This window comes from Dasypus novemcinctus, chromosome 1 (genome assembly GCF_030445035.2).
Source record: "Dasypus novemcinctus isolate mDasNov1 chromosome 1, mDasNov1.1.hap2, whole genome shotgun sequence".
Lineage (NCBI taxonomy): Eukaryota > Metazoa > Chordata > Mammalia > Cingulata > Dasypodidae > Dasypus > Dasypus novemcinctus.
Window position 1 is genome coordinate 52966073 of NC_080673.1, and position 16965 is coordinate 52983037.

At 37.7% G+C, this 16965-nt stretch overlaps 1 protein-coding gene across 1 annotated transcript in view; it reads left to right on the forward strand.

The window, feature by feature from the left end:
• Nucleotides 1-16965, forward strand: part of RNF150 (ring finger protein 150) — a 255768-nt gene that overhangs the window by 151269 nt on the left and 87534 nt on the right. Inside the window, exons 3-4 of the mRNA XM_004471936.5 lie at nt 14588-14659; nt 16049-16131. Coding sequence (XP_004471993.1) covers nt 14588-14659; nt 16049-16131 — 155 coding nt within the window. The remainder of the gene's footprint in view (nt 1-14587; nt 14660-16048; nt 16132-16965) is intronic.

The following is a 16965-nucleotide window of genomic DNA, read 5'->3' on the forward strand; positions in this document are numbered from 1 at the left end:
TTACCGCATAGCGTTTCATTGTCTGGATATGTCATGTTTATTTATTGATGAACATATTTTCTCTTACAAAAAAACAAGCAAACACACACATGTACATAGGATACAGCACATTTGTGAGTATATCTATAAGGTAAATCCTGGAGGTTTCATTGCTTAGGCAATGGAATCTGTATTTTAAACTGTGATGGATACTCCCAAATTGTCTGCCAACAAAGGTTGAACCAATTTACATGTTAACCAATGATGTATGAAAACTACACTTTCCTTATATCTTTTCCAAAAGAATGGTACAGCTTTTGGTGTTTTCCATTTGATTGGTTAAGAATGGTATCTCACAGGTCACCTCAAATTTTGTCAAAACCTATAAAAGTATACAATCCAAAATGTAAACTATAAAGTAAACCATTGACCACAGTTAGTAGCAAAGCTTCAATATTTGTATATCAATTGTAACAAATATACCATTCACATGTAAAATGTTATAATAAGGGAGAAGGGAAAAGGAGGAGGGCGTTGGGTATATAGGAATCACCTGTATTTTCTATATGATTTTCTGTATCCTAAAGCTTCCTTGAAGATGAAATGAAAAAGATGTCAATGTACATACAAGACAACAGATCTTACTGGGATTGAAATCACAATGTCTAAAAATTTTTTTAAATTATTTCAAGTTGCTTTTAATTTTTTTGTATTTTATTATTTTTAAAATTATTTCATTTTCTTATTAATTTTATTCAGTTATTTTGTTGGCTTCATTTTTGGAGACGTTTTGGATCACAGAAGGGTCACAGTAGGGGCAGGGGAGGATCACTAGTGCAGGGTGTCAGTGATGTGGAGATGCATGGGAAGGGGTTCACCTGGGCATGCCTCTATGACATATGAATATCAAATGTTCATGAGGCATTATCTTGGTTGGTAGAGATCCACACAATAACCAAAAGACTATTGAATTCCCATCCTGGGGAGTTCTGCTACATTCTCTAATAGGACGGCAAGAATCCCACAAGTGCAAGGGCAATGCCTAGTGAAGGAAGCAGGCCATTATTCCAGGTCCTTGACATTGATGATTGTACTTAGGAACGTTTTCTTGTGAAATTGAAATTTAGCGTAGTATTACTGCCTAAGAGTTACCTCCTGAAAGCTTCCTTGTTGCTCAAATGTGGCTTCTCTCTAAGCCAAATTCAGCATATAAATGTACCACCTTTCCTCCCAGCATGGGACATGACTCACAGGGATGAGCCTCCCTGGTACTGAGGGATTATGACCAAGCACCAACTAGCAATGCATCTAAAAAAGACCTTAGCCAAAAGGGATAAATGGTAAATACAAATGAGTTTTTATGGATAAGAGATTTCAAGGTGAATCAGAAGGTCATTCAGGAGGTTACAGTTACGCAAGTCTAAGCAGGATCTCATTGACTGCCGTAGTAAACAGTGCTTCAAATAGCAGGGCTCCTGAGGGCTCTAGAGACATCCAGAAACTATAAGCAGGATAGACAGCTCAGAAATTTGGCATCCTGTCAGTAGGCCTTACTTTGGATTTTATGGTCCCCAGTGTAACAGAGTTAGACTCATTTATATGTTATCTACACATGGCTCTTCTGTCCCTTTTATTTGAACCCATAATTAGCACTATACTTGATAAATATATGTCCCAGAGACTTAAATCTTTGGTCTGTCCATGTGCCAGTTGAGCCCTGAATTTCAGCAGTCACAATACATACTGTCCAGTTCATTGGACTCACCCAGGACAACTAACAAGGAGATGATGATGGACAATGCCTATCCCAAGGAACAGAGAGTGTCTGCAACTGCAAGCAAGACAGCTCCATCCATCCTCCCCATGGGATCTAAGTACCCTCTTGATTAGAAACAGAGTGGGCATCAGCATCCCAAATCCTCGAGATTGGGGAATGAACAATGGACAAAAGTAGACTATTATTATTCTACTGTACACTTATTATTATTCTAGCAATAGAAGAACTCTTATTGTTGTAAAGGCTGTGGCAACCGGAGGCTCCAAGGGATGGGAAAGGAAACAATAGGTATAATATGGGGCCATTTTGGGAGCATTGATTTGTCCTGCATATCATTGCAGGGACAGATACAGGCCATTGTATATTTTGTCATAACTTACAAAATTGTGTGAGTATAAACTGTAATGTAAACTGTAGTCCATGGTTAGTAGCAATGCTTCAGTATGGGTTCATCAATTATAACAAATGTACCACACTGATGAAGGATATTGTTAATGTGGGAAAGTATGGGAGGGGGAAGGAGTGCGGCATATGGGAATCCCTTATATTTTTAATGTAACATTTATGTAATCTAAAGCTTCTTTAAAAATTTTTTTTTTAAATTAGTTAAAAACAAACAAAAAAATAGTATCTTAGGGAGCAGATGTTGCTGAAGTAGTTGAGTTCCTGCCTCCCATGTACAAGGTCCTGGGTTTGATCCCCGGTACCACCTCAAAACAAACAAACAAAAAAATACAACAACTCTTATTGGGAAACAGATATAGCTCAGTGGTTGAGTGCCTGCTTGCCATATATGAGGTCATGAGTTCAATCCCCAGTACCTCCTTAAAAAAAAATGGTATCCATTTTTCTTATTACAAACAATGTTGAGTACATTTTCAACTATAATAGAAAATGTGGACTTTTTTCTTCTATGACATATCTGCTTATATTGTTTAGCCACTTCTCAAATGAGTTTTTGGTCATTTTCTACTGATGTGTATATATTCTTTATTGGTCAAAGAAATTAAACCCCTTTTTGTGATATGGGATTCAATTTTTCCCCAGTTTGTCATTATCTTTTGTCATGATTTTTATCTATGGTGTTTTTTGCCATGCAGAAATTTTTGGTTTTCATGTAACAAAATTTATCGATCCTTCTATATAGTTTTCTATAATATCTCTTCCAAGCCAAGACTATAGAAAAATAGGCATGTTTTCATCCATTACTTTTTTTATTTCACATCCATGGTTAAATCTTTAATCTATAGAGAACTTACTTCAATGTAAATAATGATATAGAAAGCCAACAGTATTTTTCTTCAGATGACCTACCAATTTGTATAATGGTGATATTTGTTGAATAATTCATCTGATATGTGTTCCCATTTAGCACATGTTGAATTCCTCTATATGTCTGGCTCTATTTATTTTTCTCTAAACTGTACCATTAATCTATCTGTCTATTCACATTGCAGGAATATACTATTTTAAGTACTCTAGTATTGAAATAATTCATATCTGTTCATGCTAATCTTCCTTTATTGATCTAGTTTTTAAGGATTTTTTCACTTTTTTTGTTTATCTTTATATGAATCTAGGACCACTTTATTGGGTTTATAATCCTTACTTATTTTAATTATGCCAGCATTAAATTCCTGGAATAATTTAGGAGGAAATAATAACCTTGTAATGCTGAATCTCCCTATACAAGTGTAATATATAGTTCTATCTTTATTTCACTAATGTTTTTGTCCCCTAGTAGTATTGTAAATATATTTTTTATTAGAGAAGTTGTAGATTTAAGGAATCTTGTAGATTCCTGTAGAAAACACAGAATTCCCACCTCCCATTCCATTATTAACATCTTCAAATAGAGTAGGGTCTTTGTTACAATTCCCTAGTAGCATTTAAAAATATTTGTATTAAATCTTTTACATTCTTCTTATGTTTATTCCTAGGAATTTAATCATTGTGTAGCTATTATGAGTGAAATTCCCTTTTTAATATAGGAAGGGTTCTGATTTTGTATATTAATTATGTACCTAACTGCCTCATTATTATTACAATAATAATAAATTATACGGCTTATGTGGAGGCATGTTCTAAGAGTTGTGTATATATTTATATAGTTAATCCTTTTGCTAACCCATAATAGATCATTTTATCATCCTCATTTTACAGGGAAAACTGAGCACAGAAGGGTAAGTAACTTGCCAAGGCCACACAGCTTGTTGCTCATGAAGCCAGCATTGGAACCAGCAGCAGGGCTCCAGAGACCATACTCTTAACCACTGCACAGTAGTACTCGTGATTATTTATCTTAGTTTATTATGATTATATTAATAATATCCATGGTTACTGATAATTCTTTCAAAATTCTAAATCTTTTCCTTTTTTTAAATTTTCTTTATCTTCTGGAACAATTTTTTAAACATTGCTGTTTTCGTTTTCTGATTCTCAGAGTAATATATGTTCCTTCTAAGAAATTTTGGAAATCATTGAAAAATGCTGACAGAAAAGACAAATTGCCCATTCATTACCCCCACTAAATTGTTAACAACTGAGTATATTGTTTTTGTAACCTCTTACATTTATATTCATTAAATTGTCAATATATGTGCATCTATGTATGTATGAGATGCAGACACATATACATGTAAATTTTGTCTTCTATTTTTTATTAAGTGCTGATCATTTCCTCCTATCATTAAATAATCTTTGAAAACATAGTTTGTAGTGGCTACACAATCAAGTTCCACCACTTACCGAAATTGGGCAACTTCTTTAGCTTAAATTTTCTAAATTAAATAGGAATATACCTTCTTTAACTTCCTTATGCTTAATTTTATAAATTAAATAGGAATATACCTTCTTCTTATGGTTGTACTGAGGATTGGATGACTTAATGTATATTATTTTTTAAAACCACTGAGCATATTACGAATCATATATTACGCTCTCAATACATGGTATCCATTATTGCAATCCAATTTCTGAATATTCTGAACTTAAGTGGACACTTAATTCCTGTTAGACACAAAGCCTTGAAAATGGACATAGAATTAATACGTTCAGTTCCAAAGGTTCTTCTGGGGTTACATATGAAGAAATTGCAAATGTAAAAATCAGTTATTTTAAAGATAGCCAGTGAGCTAATTAGACAATGATAAGTAGAAATGGCATACCTATATTTTTGAGCCAATAGACAATTCAAGCAGTCAATAGGCAGTTGAGACAAAGATGAAATTTTAAGCTTGAATTAATTGAGTAATAATTTCAGTCACCATTTAACTTTGTGCAGATTGATATATCTTACATGTCTATCTAGACACATACATACTCTGTGATGTATGTGAAAAAACAAATTGGAAGTTGACAGTATAGATATGATTCAAGAGATTTAAATATTTACACTGTTCCCATTTTATTAATTTTCCTTGAATTATAGGTTGTTACTCTTAGAGTCACTCAATGAAGTAAGACCATGTTAAAAGTTACCTGTTTCCTAACCAAAATGGATACTATACTTTAGCTCCATCTGATAGATGGAATAGGAACATATAATTTCCCTTAGAAAAAAAATCTCCGTTTTGATGGGTGGTGCCCTGCTCCATTCAATAGAAGGGTGCAGCTGTGAAGATAAAGATAAAAACGTATCTTTAATCAGTTTTAGGTTAACTTAAATCATTTATTTTTATCACAGTATTATTGGCAGTTCAAAAAGAGTAACTCTCAGGTTAGACATCAGCTCACAGCCGGAAATGGAATATTAAAGCAGTTAATTTTACATTGGTGAAGTATCCAACTGTTCAAGTATGTGAAAGGGAGACTGAACTTGAATTAGCAGATGAGCACCAACCTAAGTCTCTCCTTGGCTTTGTGCAGATAACAATGAAAGGAAAGTCCTCAGTATCTTACACACTCATTACCCTTTTCATGTCACACTATACCTGGAGAAGATTATTTCAATGCAGTTTTCCATAGAATAAGATCTGCAAGGTATTCTTTGGACTAATAGTCTCACAAGAAGGTCTTTTAGCCAGCGACATGGAGAAGGCTACAACTGAAATTGGAGAAGGGTGTTTGGCTGGTGGATGATGTTTCCTAAGGTGATTATACCAAGATAAATCTAGTGCTGGGTGTTAGTTACAGCGACCAACTTTGGAGTCAGCTGGGTCTGGATTCAAATCTTTCCTCTGGTACTTCCTGGTGGTGTGACCTTGGTGAGTTACTTAACCTTTCTATGCCTTGGTTTCCTCACATTTAAAGTGGGAATGATAATGTGTTGGTCTCATTCATTGGCTCCAATAAGAAAAACGTGTGGCATATTATTAGAGGATTAGTAACTGGACCACCTTGAATGGAGAAAGCAATTTTTGGAAAACTATGCAAGAGCTGCAGACAGAAATGTGAAGGTCATCAGTATGTGAAAGCTATTTAAATCACAGGAACAAGGTGAGCTCACCTGGAGAGTGGGTATTCGGAAAAAGTGAAGACTGAGCTTGGGTTGCTCTAATGTGGCCTCATCCCCTTCCCAGTTTCTCTCCGTCTATTATATTATTTTATGGATTTGTTTTGTTTTCTTCCCAGTTCTTATCACTGTCCAATACTATTCTCTCCTTGCTTGGCACCTAGCCTTCCAGTGCACACAGGTGCTCTGTGAAATGGAAACGGGGAGGCTGGTTTGCACAAGAGCAAGCACAGCCTCACGTTCTGTGTGGTCCCACTGCTCTGGTGTTCAGGGTTAACTGCTCTGCAGCCCTCTTTGCTCGTGATGCTTTTCTTTTACATAGCCCAATTGTTTTCTCTTCCAGTCCTGCCTCCTTTGGAGGCCTTGGCCTATCAGATTGCCTGAATGTGCTGAGTCCAAAGTAACCGATTGTTTTAAGCGCTCTGTCCACAGAGCTCAGGAAGTGACTGCACTCCTGTTTCCCATTCCCAAGCAAGCCCCGTGACGCTTAAGAACCTGTCCAAGCATCCTCTGTGGTATAGGTTGCATATCTGCCCAAAGCTAATGCAGGGCCTTCAGGGGTCCACTTTTCCTGCATCCCATTCCAGTCCATGGAGTCTCATCTCTGACCAACCCTGGAATACTCTGTTACATAAGTGGACATAAATCCAGGTATAATTCTGACTCTCCCAGGCAGCTAGTGAGAGACTAGAAAACTCAACAGCCTGGGGTTTTGGGAACTAGAGCCAATTAAAGATGAACAGGGGTTAAATATCTAGAATGAGAAAACTCATAGACACAGAAAGTAGATTAGAGGTTACAGGGGCTGAGAGGAGGGGAACAGGGAATGATTATTTGATGGGTACAGAGTTTCTGTTGTGGATGATGAAAAAGTATTGGTAACAGATGGAGATAATGGTAGCACAACATTTTGAATGCCATTAATACCACTGAATTACACACTTAAAATGGTTAAAATAGCAGATTTATGTTATATGTAAGTTACCATACACACACACACAAAAGATGAATTGGCTTTGTGCGAAGGAAAATCAGCCTTGGGCAGCACCATGGGGCAAGAGGACAGTCCAGTGTATTTAGTGCCTGGGAGCATTTGGAGGCAAGAACAGAATATAAATCAAAAAACGATAGCAAAAAATAAAAAAATAGAAAAAAAAAAACAACAGCAGGAGCAGTCAGGCAAGACACAGCTGAGCAAGCAGGTTCAGGAGTGGAAGCTGAGGGAAGGGTACTGAGGCGAAGGAGGCCTTCGGTATCACTCATTCACCACGTTGGTATGAAAGAGAAGTTGCAAGCTATGACTTCCTTTTTAGAGAAAGAAAGACCCCATAATGATAGGAAAAAACATTTTGCTACCCGTTAACACATGTCATGCTGGCTTAAAAATACCATGGCAAATCTCTCTGTCTCTCTTCAAAAGTCCTGATGGTTACTCTGAATGAGTGCTCTAAGAAAACAGCCTGTGGGTGTCCCCTGTGCACTTCTGGACTTGCATCACCTGGGCACCTTGTGGACCAGTCATGAGGGCCCACACCCCCAGAAGGGCTGCAAGCAGGAAACCACAGTCCTAGCAACTGGGAGGCAGAGGCACCTGGCCATAATTCTGTGGATGGATTGGAAAAATGCTGACTGCCTGGTCCCAACACCATTGTTTTTAGAACTTAAAGGGTCATTAGGTATAATGAATTTGAGAGATAGAAATGTTATGATTTTTTTTTCAAGGGCACGCAACCAAACAAACAATTTTCCATCAGACCAAGCTACCTCCAGAGCACTGAGACACTGAGGAGACTTAACCCATGGGCAGGGCTGCCTGTTCTCACCACAATCATACCAGTAAAAATGAGGAATTCCTGACCATTGGACTTGTGCCTTGGCCTGTTTTAACTTTAGACATAAAGATCACTTGCTAAGTCCTTCTTAGTATCCAGTTTAAGATTCCCCATTCAAAGTGCTTCACAGAGGGGAAGTGGATGTGGCTCAACTGATAAAGCGTCCATCTAACATATGGAGGGTCCAGGTTTGATCCCTAGGGCCTCCTGACCTGTGTAGTAAGCTGGCCTGCGCGCAGTGCTGCCATGCAAGAAGCGACGTGCCATGGAGGGGTGCCTCTGTGTAGGGGTGCCCCAGGCACAAGAAGTGAGTCCTGCAAGGAGAGCCGCCCTACCCTCCCAGGAGTGGCACCACACACATGGAGAGCTGACACAGCAAGATGACGCAACAAAAAAAGAGACACAGTTTCCCAGTTCTGCCAGAAATGCAAGTGGGCGCAGAAGAACACACAGTGAATGGACACAAAGAGCAGACAATGGGGGGAAAGGGGAGAGAAATAAATAAAATAAACATTTTTTTTTAAAGTGCTTCACAGAGGATGCTAAAGATTTATCTTCATTCTGCCCATCCCTTCTCACCCCTTACCATCATGATCTGCTTATCTTTTAGGTACTTTGAGATACCCTGCCACTGAGCACCAGCGTGCACTGTAGACAGATTTTTCCCTCCTGGGAGCTTAAGGAGACATGCATCTCTTATTTCCCAGATGTACCGCTTACTTGCCTTTTTTATAAAAACACTACAGGTTGGCAAAATAAACCCAGAAAGCAGCATTCTTGCTTGGAGTGGCAGGTAAAGCCTGTCTTCTGGCAGCGCTCTAGGATATTGTCTCACTGTCTCTGAGGACATTATTCCATCTCAGAGAAAAGGACTGAGTCTGTATCATGAAAACCACAGGACTCCAACAGAAGGTGGTTATGTCAAATGTGGGCAGATAAGATGAACTAAGAAGGGTTCTTTTGTTTCATTTTTCCTAAATAATGTTGCCTTGGAAGCTAAGCCAAGAAAATTACAGTCGTTTTGTTTTGTTGTTTAATGTGAGGCCTGGTAATGATATCCAGCAACATTTTCTTTGGAAAACCAAGAGTTACTTGTCCCTGAGAACACCTTTTCCTATTACTTGCAATCACATGGCATATGTCCCTTTGATTTCTTTTGTGCATATTGATGTTCAAGCTAAAGAAAAAGTAATGCATTGCATGTGAACCTTTGCAGGGAGAGAGAAAGGGAAGGGAAAGGGAAAGCGAGTATGTCAAGTGCCGGCTACCAGGGGAGTCTGCCGCAGAACTGCCTGTGTCTCCTGAGGAATGAGAACCAAGCTTGTCTCTGATAATGCTCTGGAAGAAAGTGCAGAGCACTCAGGGGGGCATAGAGGCAAAGTACACTTTGTGTCCATCAAGTGTTCGGTGAGGTAATTAGCCATTGATCTGTTCTTTTAGATAATTGAGGTCTCAAAGGAGCTTTGTCTCCTAGTTGTGTTCTGCATGGATGAAGACCATGAACTGTTAAAGCTGCAAGTGGCACTTTGCAGACATTATTTTAACAATAAGGGAAACTTAGCCCAGAACATTTAAGTGACTTGGCCAAAGTCACACAATTAATGGCAGAAGTAGGCCCAGAAGCTAGATCTTTCAAATTCCAACCATTGCCTTCTCCTCTGCACCACCCACAAAAATGACCCTGATGTTTCTGCCTCATGCTGTGTGTACACAAACAGCTTTAATCCATCCATCTGTGAGGTTATCATGACTGTTAGAATGATGGTCGTGATCATAAAAGTATTAGATAATTAGACCATCAGTCTAATACTTTTATCCATTTTCTAGATATGTGGAGTAATGGTCTGAATTATAGAAATTGACTGGACTAGCTCTAGGATGATTTCTATCATATCAACCAAGACCTGGAAGGAGAATTATTATGTATTAGAACAAGTGAGGGCCACATGCAGCTCCAGACTGGGAGCAATTCTGTTTTCTTTTACAGTGTCCTCCCTTCACACAAGGCCACTTTGTTACTTTTCTGCTCTGTGATGGTGAGAATGATAATGATCATAAAAAATAAAGACAGCTGTTAGAAAAGAGGGGCAAATATGTTACAGATTCATCCAGTCAAATAAGAAAAGGGGAAAACATAAACTCGCTTGATGGTGTGTTTCAGTAGCCTTACATTGCTAGTTTTTGTCACCTTCACTGCATTTCTGTTTATAACATAGCAGAAGGGAGAGGGAAAATGTCTTGTTTTTCTGCAGTTTCTTACATATTTAGAAGATCACTAGGGTCTGTCATCATTTACCATCCTTGTTGGCAATTACTTGAGATTTAATTATTTTACTACTTGCTTCTGTATTTATTTTCAATAAAGCAATTTATAGTATCTTCACTGTTGACAAGGAACCAATTACCTTGTTATCTATATTTTCTTATACCTGTTTAAATCTAAGTGATCACTAAATCTAATTATCTTTAACCAAGACATCCCTGACATCTTGTGAAAAGCATGATTTGGACCTGGTTGAGTTAGAGAAAATCCACAGGCCACCATGGAGAAGGGAACAAACCCCCTACCCAAAGCAAAAGTCCACACAAAACTGCAGTGGTCCCTGTCTCTCCCCATTCGCATCACTTTATTCTGCATTGCTGAGAACCACAAAGGAAAGAGCCCTCTTTGCCAATATCTAGATGCTCTGTGCAGGCTATGGATGAGATGTAGTTTGAGCAGGCCTGTAATTTTCCCTCCCCTTTACACTGGATGTTGTTAAAAGCCAGGGACAGATTGTCCAACTGCTTTATTTGGACCATGTCATTAAGAGCATTTATGTTTTTACTCATTAATTATTTATTTTGCATTTTGGAAATCCAGTAATACTAGTGTGAAGTCGTTGAAAGTGGGGCAATTTTTTTTAAAATTCAGAAGTCAGTATTTCTGCGTGTGAATATGCCACTTAAAAAGAATTATAGAGCCATGTTTGGTGATAAAATTTGACAACGTGCAAGTGGACATAACATTTTAACCGTTTTATGGTACTTTTTTTCCTTATTTTGTTAATCCACCACTTCTTCAGAAGACTCTAATACATGGTGTCATAGCCAATATGTATCTCAGAGTCTGAGCTTTCTGCATTCTTGGCAGAGGAGACTATTTTTAATAGCCTTCATCTGCCACTGCTAAGTGCTATCCTCCTCAAAAGCAGTCCTATATTCTCTATCAATAACATATGGAATGAGGCTTGACTCAAAGGCACACCTTTAGCCTGTTTTTCAGAATGACTAAAGAAAGCGCATCTTCCTGTCTTTGTGAATGGTCTGGCATCACAGGGCGTCCTGGGATGAAGGCCCCCTGTACTCGATGTTGCTGTGGACTTAATTGTTTTCTCTCTTACTCTAGTATCTTAAAGAGTTGTCTTTCTTCAGGTCCTTTAATTTTGCTCATTTGGGAAGCCCATCTCCCAAATGACTTTATCTTCTGTTGATCTCCTTTAAACTGCCCTTGCCCCCAGCTATCAGATTGCCAGTAATGGGATTTGTCTTTCCAATTCCCGAACCATTAACTCTGCTATTAGCCCTAATCCCAGGGCCCTGACATCAGTTTGCTTTACATTTCCTTAATGTACATTCCTTTTTATTTTTTTTTAATTTTAAAGATGACATACCCTTCCTTTTAAAAAGGCATTGAAAGGGCTTGTTTTCCTGATAGAAAGGGGATGTTTTATAAACACATAATATTTTTATTCAGATAAACCCCAAAATAAAGTCCAATACATGGCAAAGTATAAAGCAGTCTTTGGTCTTACCTTATATGTTCACATTTAAGAAAGGTATATTGTTTGCTAGAAAATTGTTTGAAATGAAATGAAATTTTGAAAATATTATTTCTGGTTTACCTCCTTTAAAAAATGTTGTTCTTCCTTCTAATATAATCAGTGACTATGGTCTGAAAATAATTTATGCTACTTAATTACTCAGGTTTGAAAATAAAGAAAAAACAATTTAAGAGATTGAATTGGGGTCAAATATTACATATTACCAATTAACCACAATTACAAAAAATACCTGAGATCTTGACTTAACAATAAGAAGAATCAATGAGTGTTTACTTTGGGTCCAGTCTTCTTATTCTACTTATAATATTAAGCAGGTTGGCTTGAATCCCAGCAGCTAGTAACCCTTTCTCAATGCCCTTCACTCCTACAGAGAGCAGCCGTTAGTTCAGCCTCGCTGGTTTTGCCCAGGCCAGGACCACAACTTTGTTTACCTTACCACATATCTTACTTAAATTTGTCCATAAATTTTCCTGTTAACTGGGTCAATTCTCACGTTGTTTTCCATGCTTAAAATAAAAAATCTGTTGCCTTAAGATTTTATTCACTCATCAACTGTTGATGGAGTTTTGACTTAGATTGTAAACTTCCAAAGGACAAGGGTTGGTGTGTACATTTTCACTACCTTTTCTCCAGAACCTAGAGTGTGCCTGGCACAGAAGAGGTGATCAAAAAAATATTTGTTGAATGACGGAATGCTAAGTACTGCAGCCAGCTTTATTCTTAGTGCTGATTACATGATGGGATGTGAAAATAAACAGAGTCTTTTCCTTAGAGAGCTAACTTGAGGAAATTGTAACAGGGTTGATTCAATAATCATAAAAATAAATGTCAAATTGCACACGGTGTGACAGTGCTGTGAAGCAGAGAACCAAAGTACTGGCAGGGTCCAGACCAAATGAACTGCTCTCCTGAGAGAGAGCTGGGAAGGGCTCCTTAAAGAAGTGGCTTATGTTGAGACCCAAAAAGTAAGTAGATAATAACAAAGAAAAAGAGAGAGGAAAGAGAGTTCTGTGATGTTTAATTTCACCTTTGATTCTTTTCTTCCCCCCTAGTCTCATGTTTCCCCTTGGTATTTCTCATTATAGGCTCTTCCCATGTTTCCTGCTACCTTAGTTTGCCAGCTTCTCATGGACTTCTGCATAAACCTCAATTATACGTTTCCTTTGAAGAAACATCCAAAGCTTACATTTCTGTTTTTTTTTTTAAATACTAGTATTCTTTTAGAAACTAAGGATAAAGTATTGAAGAGAGAAATGAACTAAAATGTAGAACATCTCCTTTTCCAGTTGGTATTTACTTTCACTGTTGTGTGCTTAGTTAAAGGTACTAAGTAGGAGAGTTGCTTAATAGTTTTGATTGACTGGCTAGCTGGTTGGTTGGTTGGCTTGATGGACAGATGGATGGTTGTACTGCTGAGTTGGCTGCGCAGATGTTGGTTTGTTGACTGACTGGTCAGTATTATAGGCCAGCTGGTTGGGTAGCTGGTTGGTTGTTTGGGCATTTGGTTGATGAATAAAGATGAAAGTAGTAATTTAGCTTTGCCTTTAAAGTAGTCTTAATTTTGTTTAGATATTGATCAACTTTTCACTGACTCTATGCTAGTGAACAACGTACTTGTGCTCTGTAAGTCTCAGATCATTCTATAAAATAGCATCTTTTTCATGAGGTTGTTGTAAAGATGAAGGTGCCATTACATATAACCTTTCTCATGGTAAGAAGGATATATTAACTGATCACTAGTTTATGTTTCACTATTTTATAGAAAGAAAAGAAGCTTGGGTATTGTTCCCAAAAGGAGCAAAATTAGTGAAAGTAAATGATTATCCTGTGTTTAAATGTTAGCTCTGTTAAATTTAGTCTTTCAACTATATTTCACTGCTGCAAATACACATCTATTACAGGCCAGGAGTACATTTACCTAAGAAGGAGATAAAACATGTAGAAAACTACAAGCAAGCCATTTTTACCTTGACAGATTAAAACTTAATTTTCTTTCCACCCACACCCTCCCCCATGCTTCCTCATTGCCTTCTCTTTGCAGTATTGCGAGGCTCTTGAAGATAGTAATTTTCTCTTTTAAAAAATGGAGGGAATGAGATATTATTTCCTAACATGGGTGGTGGTTACACAGGTGTTTGCTTTATAATAATTTGCTAAGCAGGATATGTATGTTTCAATTTTCTGAGCACACACAAATACAAAGGAGGTACAACTGGATGTGAGAATGCCGTGATAGGATAGTGCAGAACAAATTTAATCCTAGGTTAGGACTATAGAGCAAATTGAAAGGATTATGCATACAATAAACAACCCTAATTGTGAAAAAGAGGAGATGGTGTTTATCCTCTCAACTCCAGATTGGCTAACTCCAAGTCACAAGTAGATTGGTTAATTACTAAACTCCCTGTGGTTGTGTGTGTATGTGTTTCTAGTCTTTGTAGATGTAACCTGTGCCTGAAGTCTATGAAGGACAGGATCTTTCTATGTCATAAGCCGATTGCTTAACATGAGATATGACAAACCTCTCTATGGCAAAGCGCTTTTAGAAATCTGGACTAGTAGAGCAGCTTTGCACAAACACTACTGCCCCCTCTTTCGGTCATTTATATTCATGCCACTTGTGCAGGATTTCAGCGATAGTGCCCTGGTTTATTGAAAGACACAGATGTAAAGTCTAGAATTATGCAGCTTTATTACTAACACGCAACTCTCGGTTTTTCAGCGCCGACTGGGGGATGCAGCCAAGAAAGCCATCAGCAAGCTCCAGGTCAGGACCATCAAGAAGGGTGACAAGGTAACAACCCTCTTTTCTTTTTGGTGAGGAGGTATTCAAAGAAGCTTCTGGCAGCCAGGTTAGAAGACAAGTAAGGATGGGAAAGGGGAATACATGCCAATAGCTATCCTATACCAGTGTCTGTTACTATACGCTTCTTTATTATAGTTTAAAGCAGTTTGTAAAATGCATACCATAACAACGAAATAATTGGATAGGAAATATGAGCACTTGAAATGCAAGTAAGAACACTAGATGAAGCCAGGATGAAATTTAGAACACAAACACACTGCATGAAATGTATGATATAAATGGGTCTCAAATTTTGGTTGGGTCTTTCTAGTAGCCATTGCAAAGAAGGAAACAATAATCATTAAACAATATTTAATCGCCTTATCCCATTGTCCCATAAGATAAAAACAAATGGCTGTTCCTGGTATTGTGAATTTGATAAAGCTTTTCTATGAATCTTCACAAAGAAAACAGTGTTATGTGCAGAGATGTCCTCCACTAACTCTAGAGTAAAGACCGGAAGAATCTTCAGTCCCTCTGAAATCTAGAACCTAGAACCTCAAAGTCATTGCAGCAGCTTCCCTCACTGTAGAACAATGGCGTAAGGCTGAAAGCAAAAGCAGAAACAAATCTGGAGGACGGATAAAGCAGGGCAGTTCAGTTCCACAGGGCTGTAAAGACCTCACCTAGTCCCAGAAGTTTGGGAGCAGTGATTTGCAGCACACAGGCTCCATGAGACCTTACACTTTCATGGATTCACAATGCTACATGTACACCAAGTATTGCCTGTAGCCTGAATAATTAAATTTTCTTACAAATTATATGCTCCTCTTTTTCAATTATATGCTCTGGGACTTAATAAGATAAAATTCATTTAAAAGCTTTACCAAATTTAAGTACATTTTTGTTGTTACTTTTCCTCCCTCAACCAGAGAGTTTTAAAAGTGCAAGTACTGTACATAAGTAATGTATTTTAGGGCAATAATATAGATTTATATACTTGAAAAACATGGGACCATTATTTTAAAGTTCTATATACTAGATTCCAGAGGAAAGAACAGATCAAATATCACTCAGGAATTCTCTATAAATCTCATTTCTCATCCTTAAGATTTTCATACATGTCCTCTAATGATAGGAAATTACATTATTAGTAAAGGCACACTAGAAAAGTGTTTTCTTCACAAAAGCACTTGCAGTGGAACCCAGAAACAAAAAAGTAGGCATGGGAAAGAATGGAAACGATGCCAATGTATAGTAAATTATTGATGAAGAAAACTGACTTCAGAACTGTTGAAAGCCTTGCTCCGGGCAACCGCACCTTGAGTCTGTTGTGTGGGTATTTACACAAGAGTTTAAGCTAAGAACGCAGGCTGATATGTGCTCTCTCTGTTGCAGGAAACAGAGCCTGATTTTGACAACTGTGCCGTTTGTATTGAAGGGTACAAGCCTAATGATGTTGTCAGGATCTTGCCCTGCCGGTGAGTTGCTGGGTTGCCTGGTTGGAGTTGGGTTGTGTGTACAGAGGGCCTGCTCAGCCTCACTGGTTCAAACCTGCGTGGCCTAACCCTGCAAGGTCATTTGCTCCGAACGTTTCCGTGTTTAAACTGCCAACAAAAATCTCTCTTTGTCCTTGAATACATGTTGTCCCATGAAATTAGAAACATTTATCTGATTCCCCCACGATGTGGCTCCAAGTAAGAGTCTGGTTTAACAACGAATCAATGATATTCAAAATCATTTCTTCCTTTCACAAGGGCAACTTTAAAATAATAAACTCTTAAAGATATTTTATGAGTGATCATGAAAGGCTAAACATTCAGAATATAGTTAAGAATGTATAGGAAGCCAAAAGCAAATTCCATTTCCCTTTACTTTAATTTTACTACAGGAAGAGAATGTGGAAATCATCTCCAAAGTTCTAGAATCTAAGGGAGAAGGCCAGCCTGTATAGTTGGAAAATTCCCCAGTGATTATCCTACGTCTCTAATCCCTCCCTCTAATTGAAACCCAATGTTAAGGTGTATAAATTTTTTATTGTAAATTAAATAAATTTAAATATTTAAATAAAATTGAATATTTTAAAGTGGTGTAAAACCAGTTCTCTTACCATTGAAAATTTTTGGGGGTTATCTGCATCTGTATAGGATCATGAAAATAAAACTTAAATTTTTCTTTGAAGAAAGGTTCTTCAACTAGACAGATTGGCTTTAAAAGTTCTTAGTGTGTTTAAAAGTAAATGAAGTAAAGGGAAGGGGACTTGGCCCAGTAGATAGGGCGTCCATCTACCACATGGAAGGTCTGCGGTTCAAACC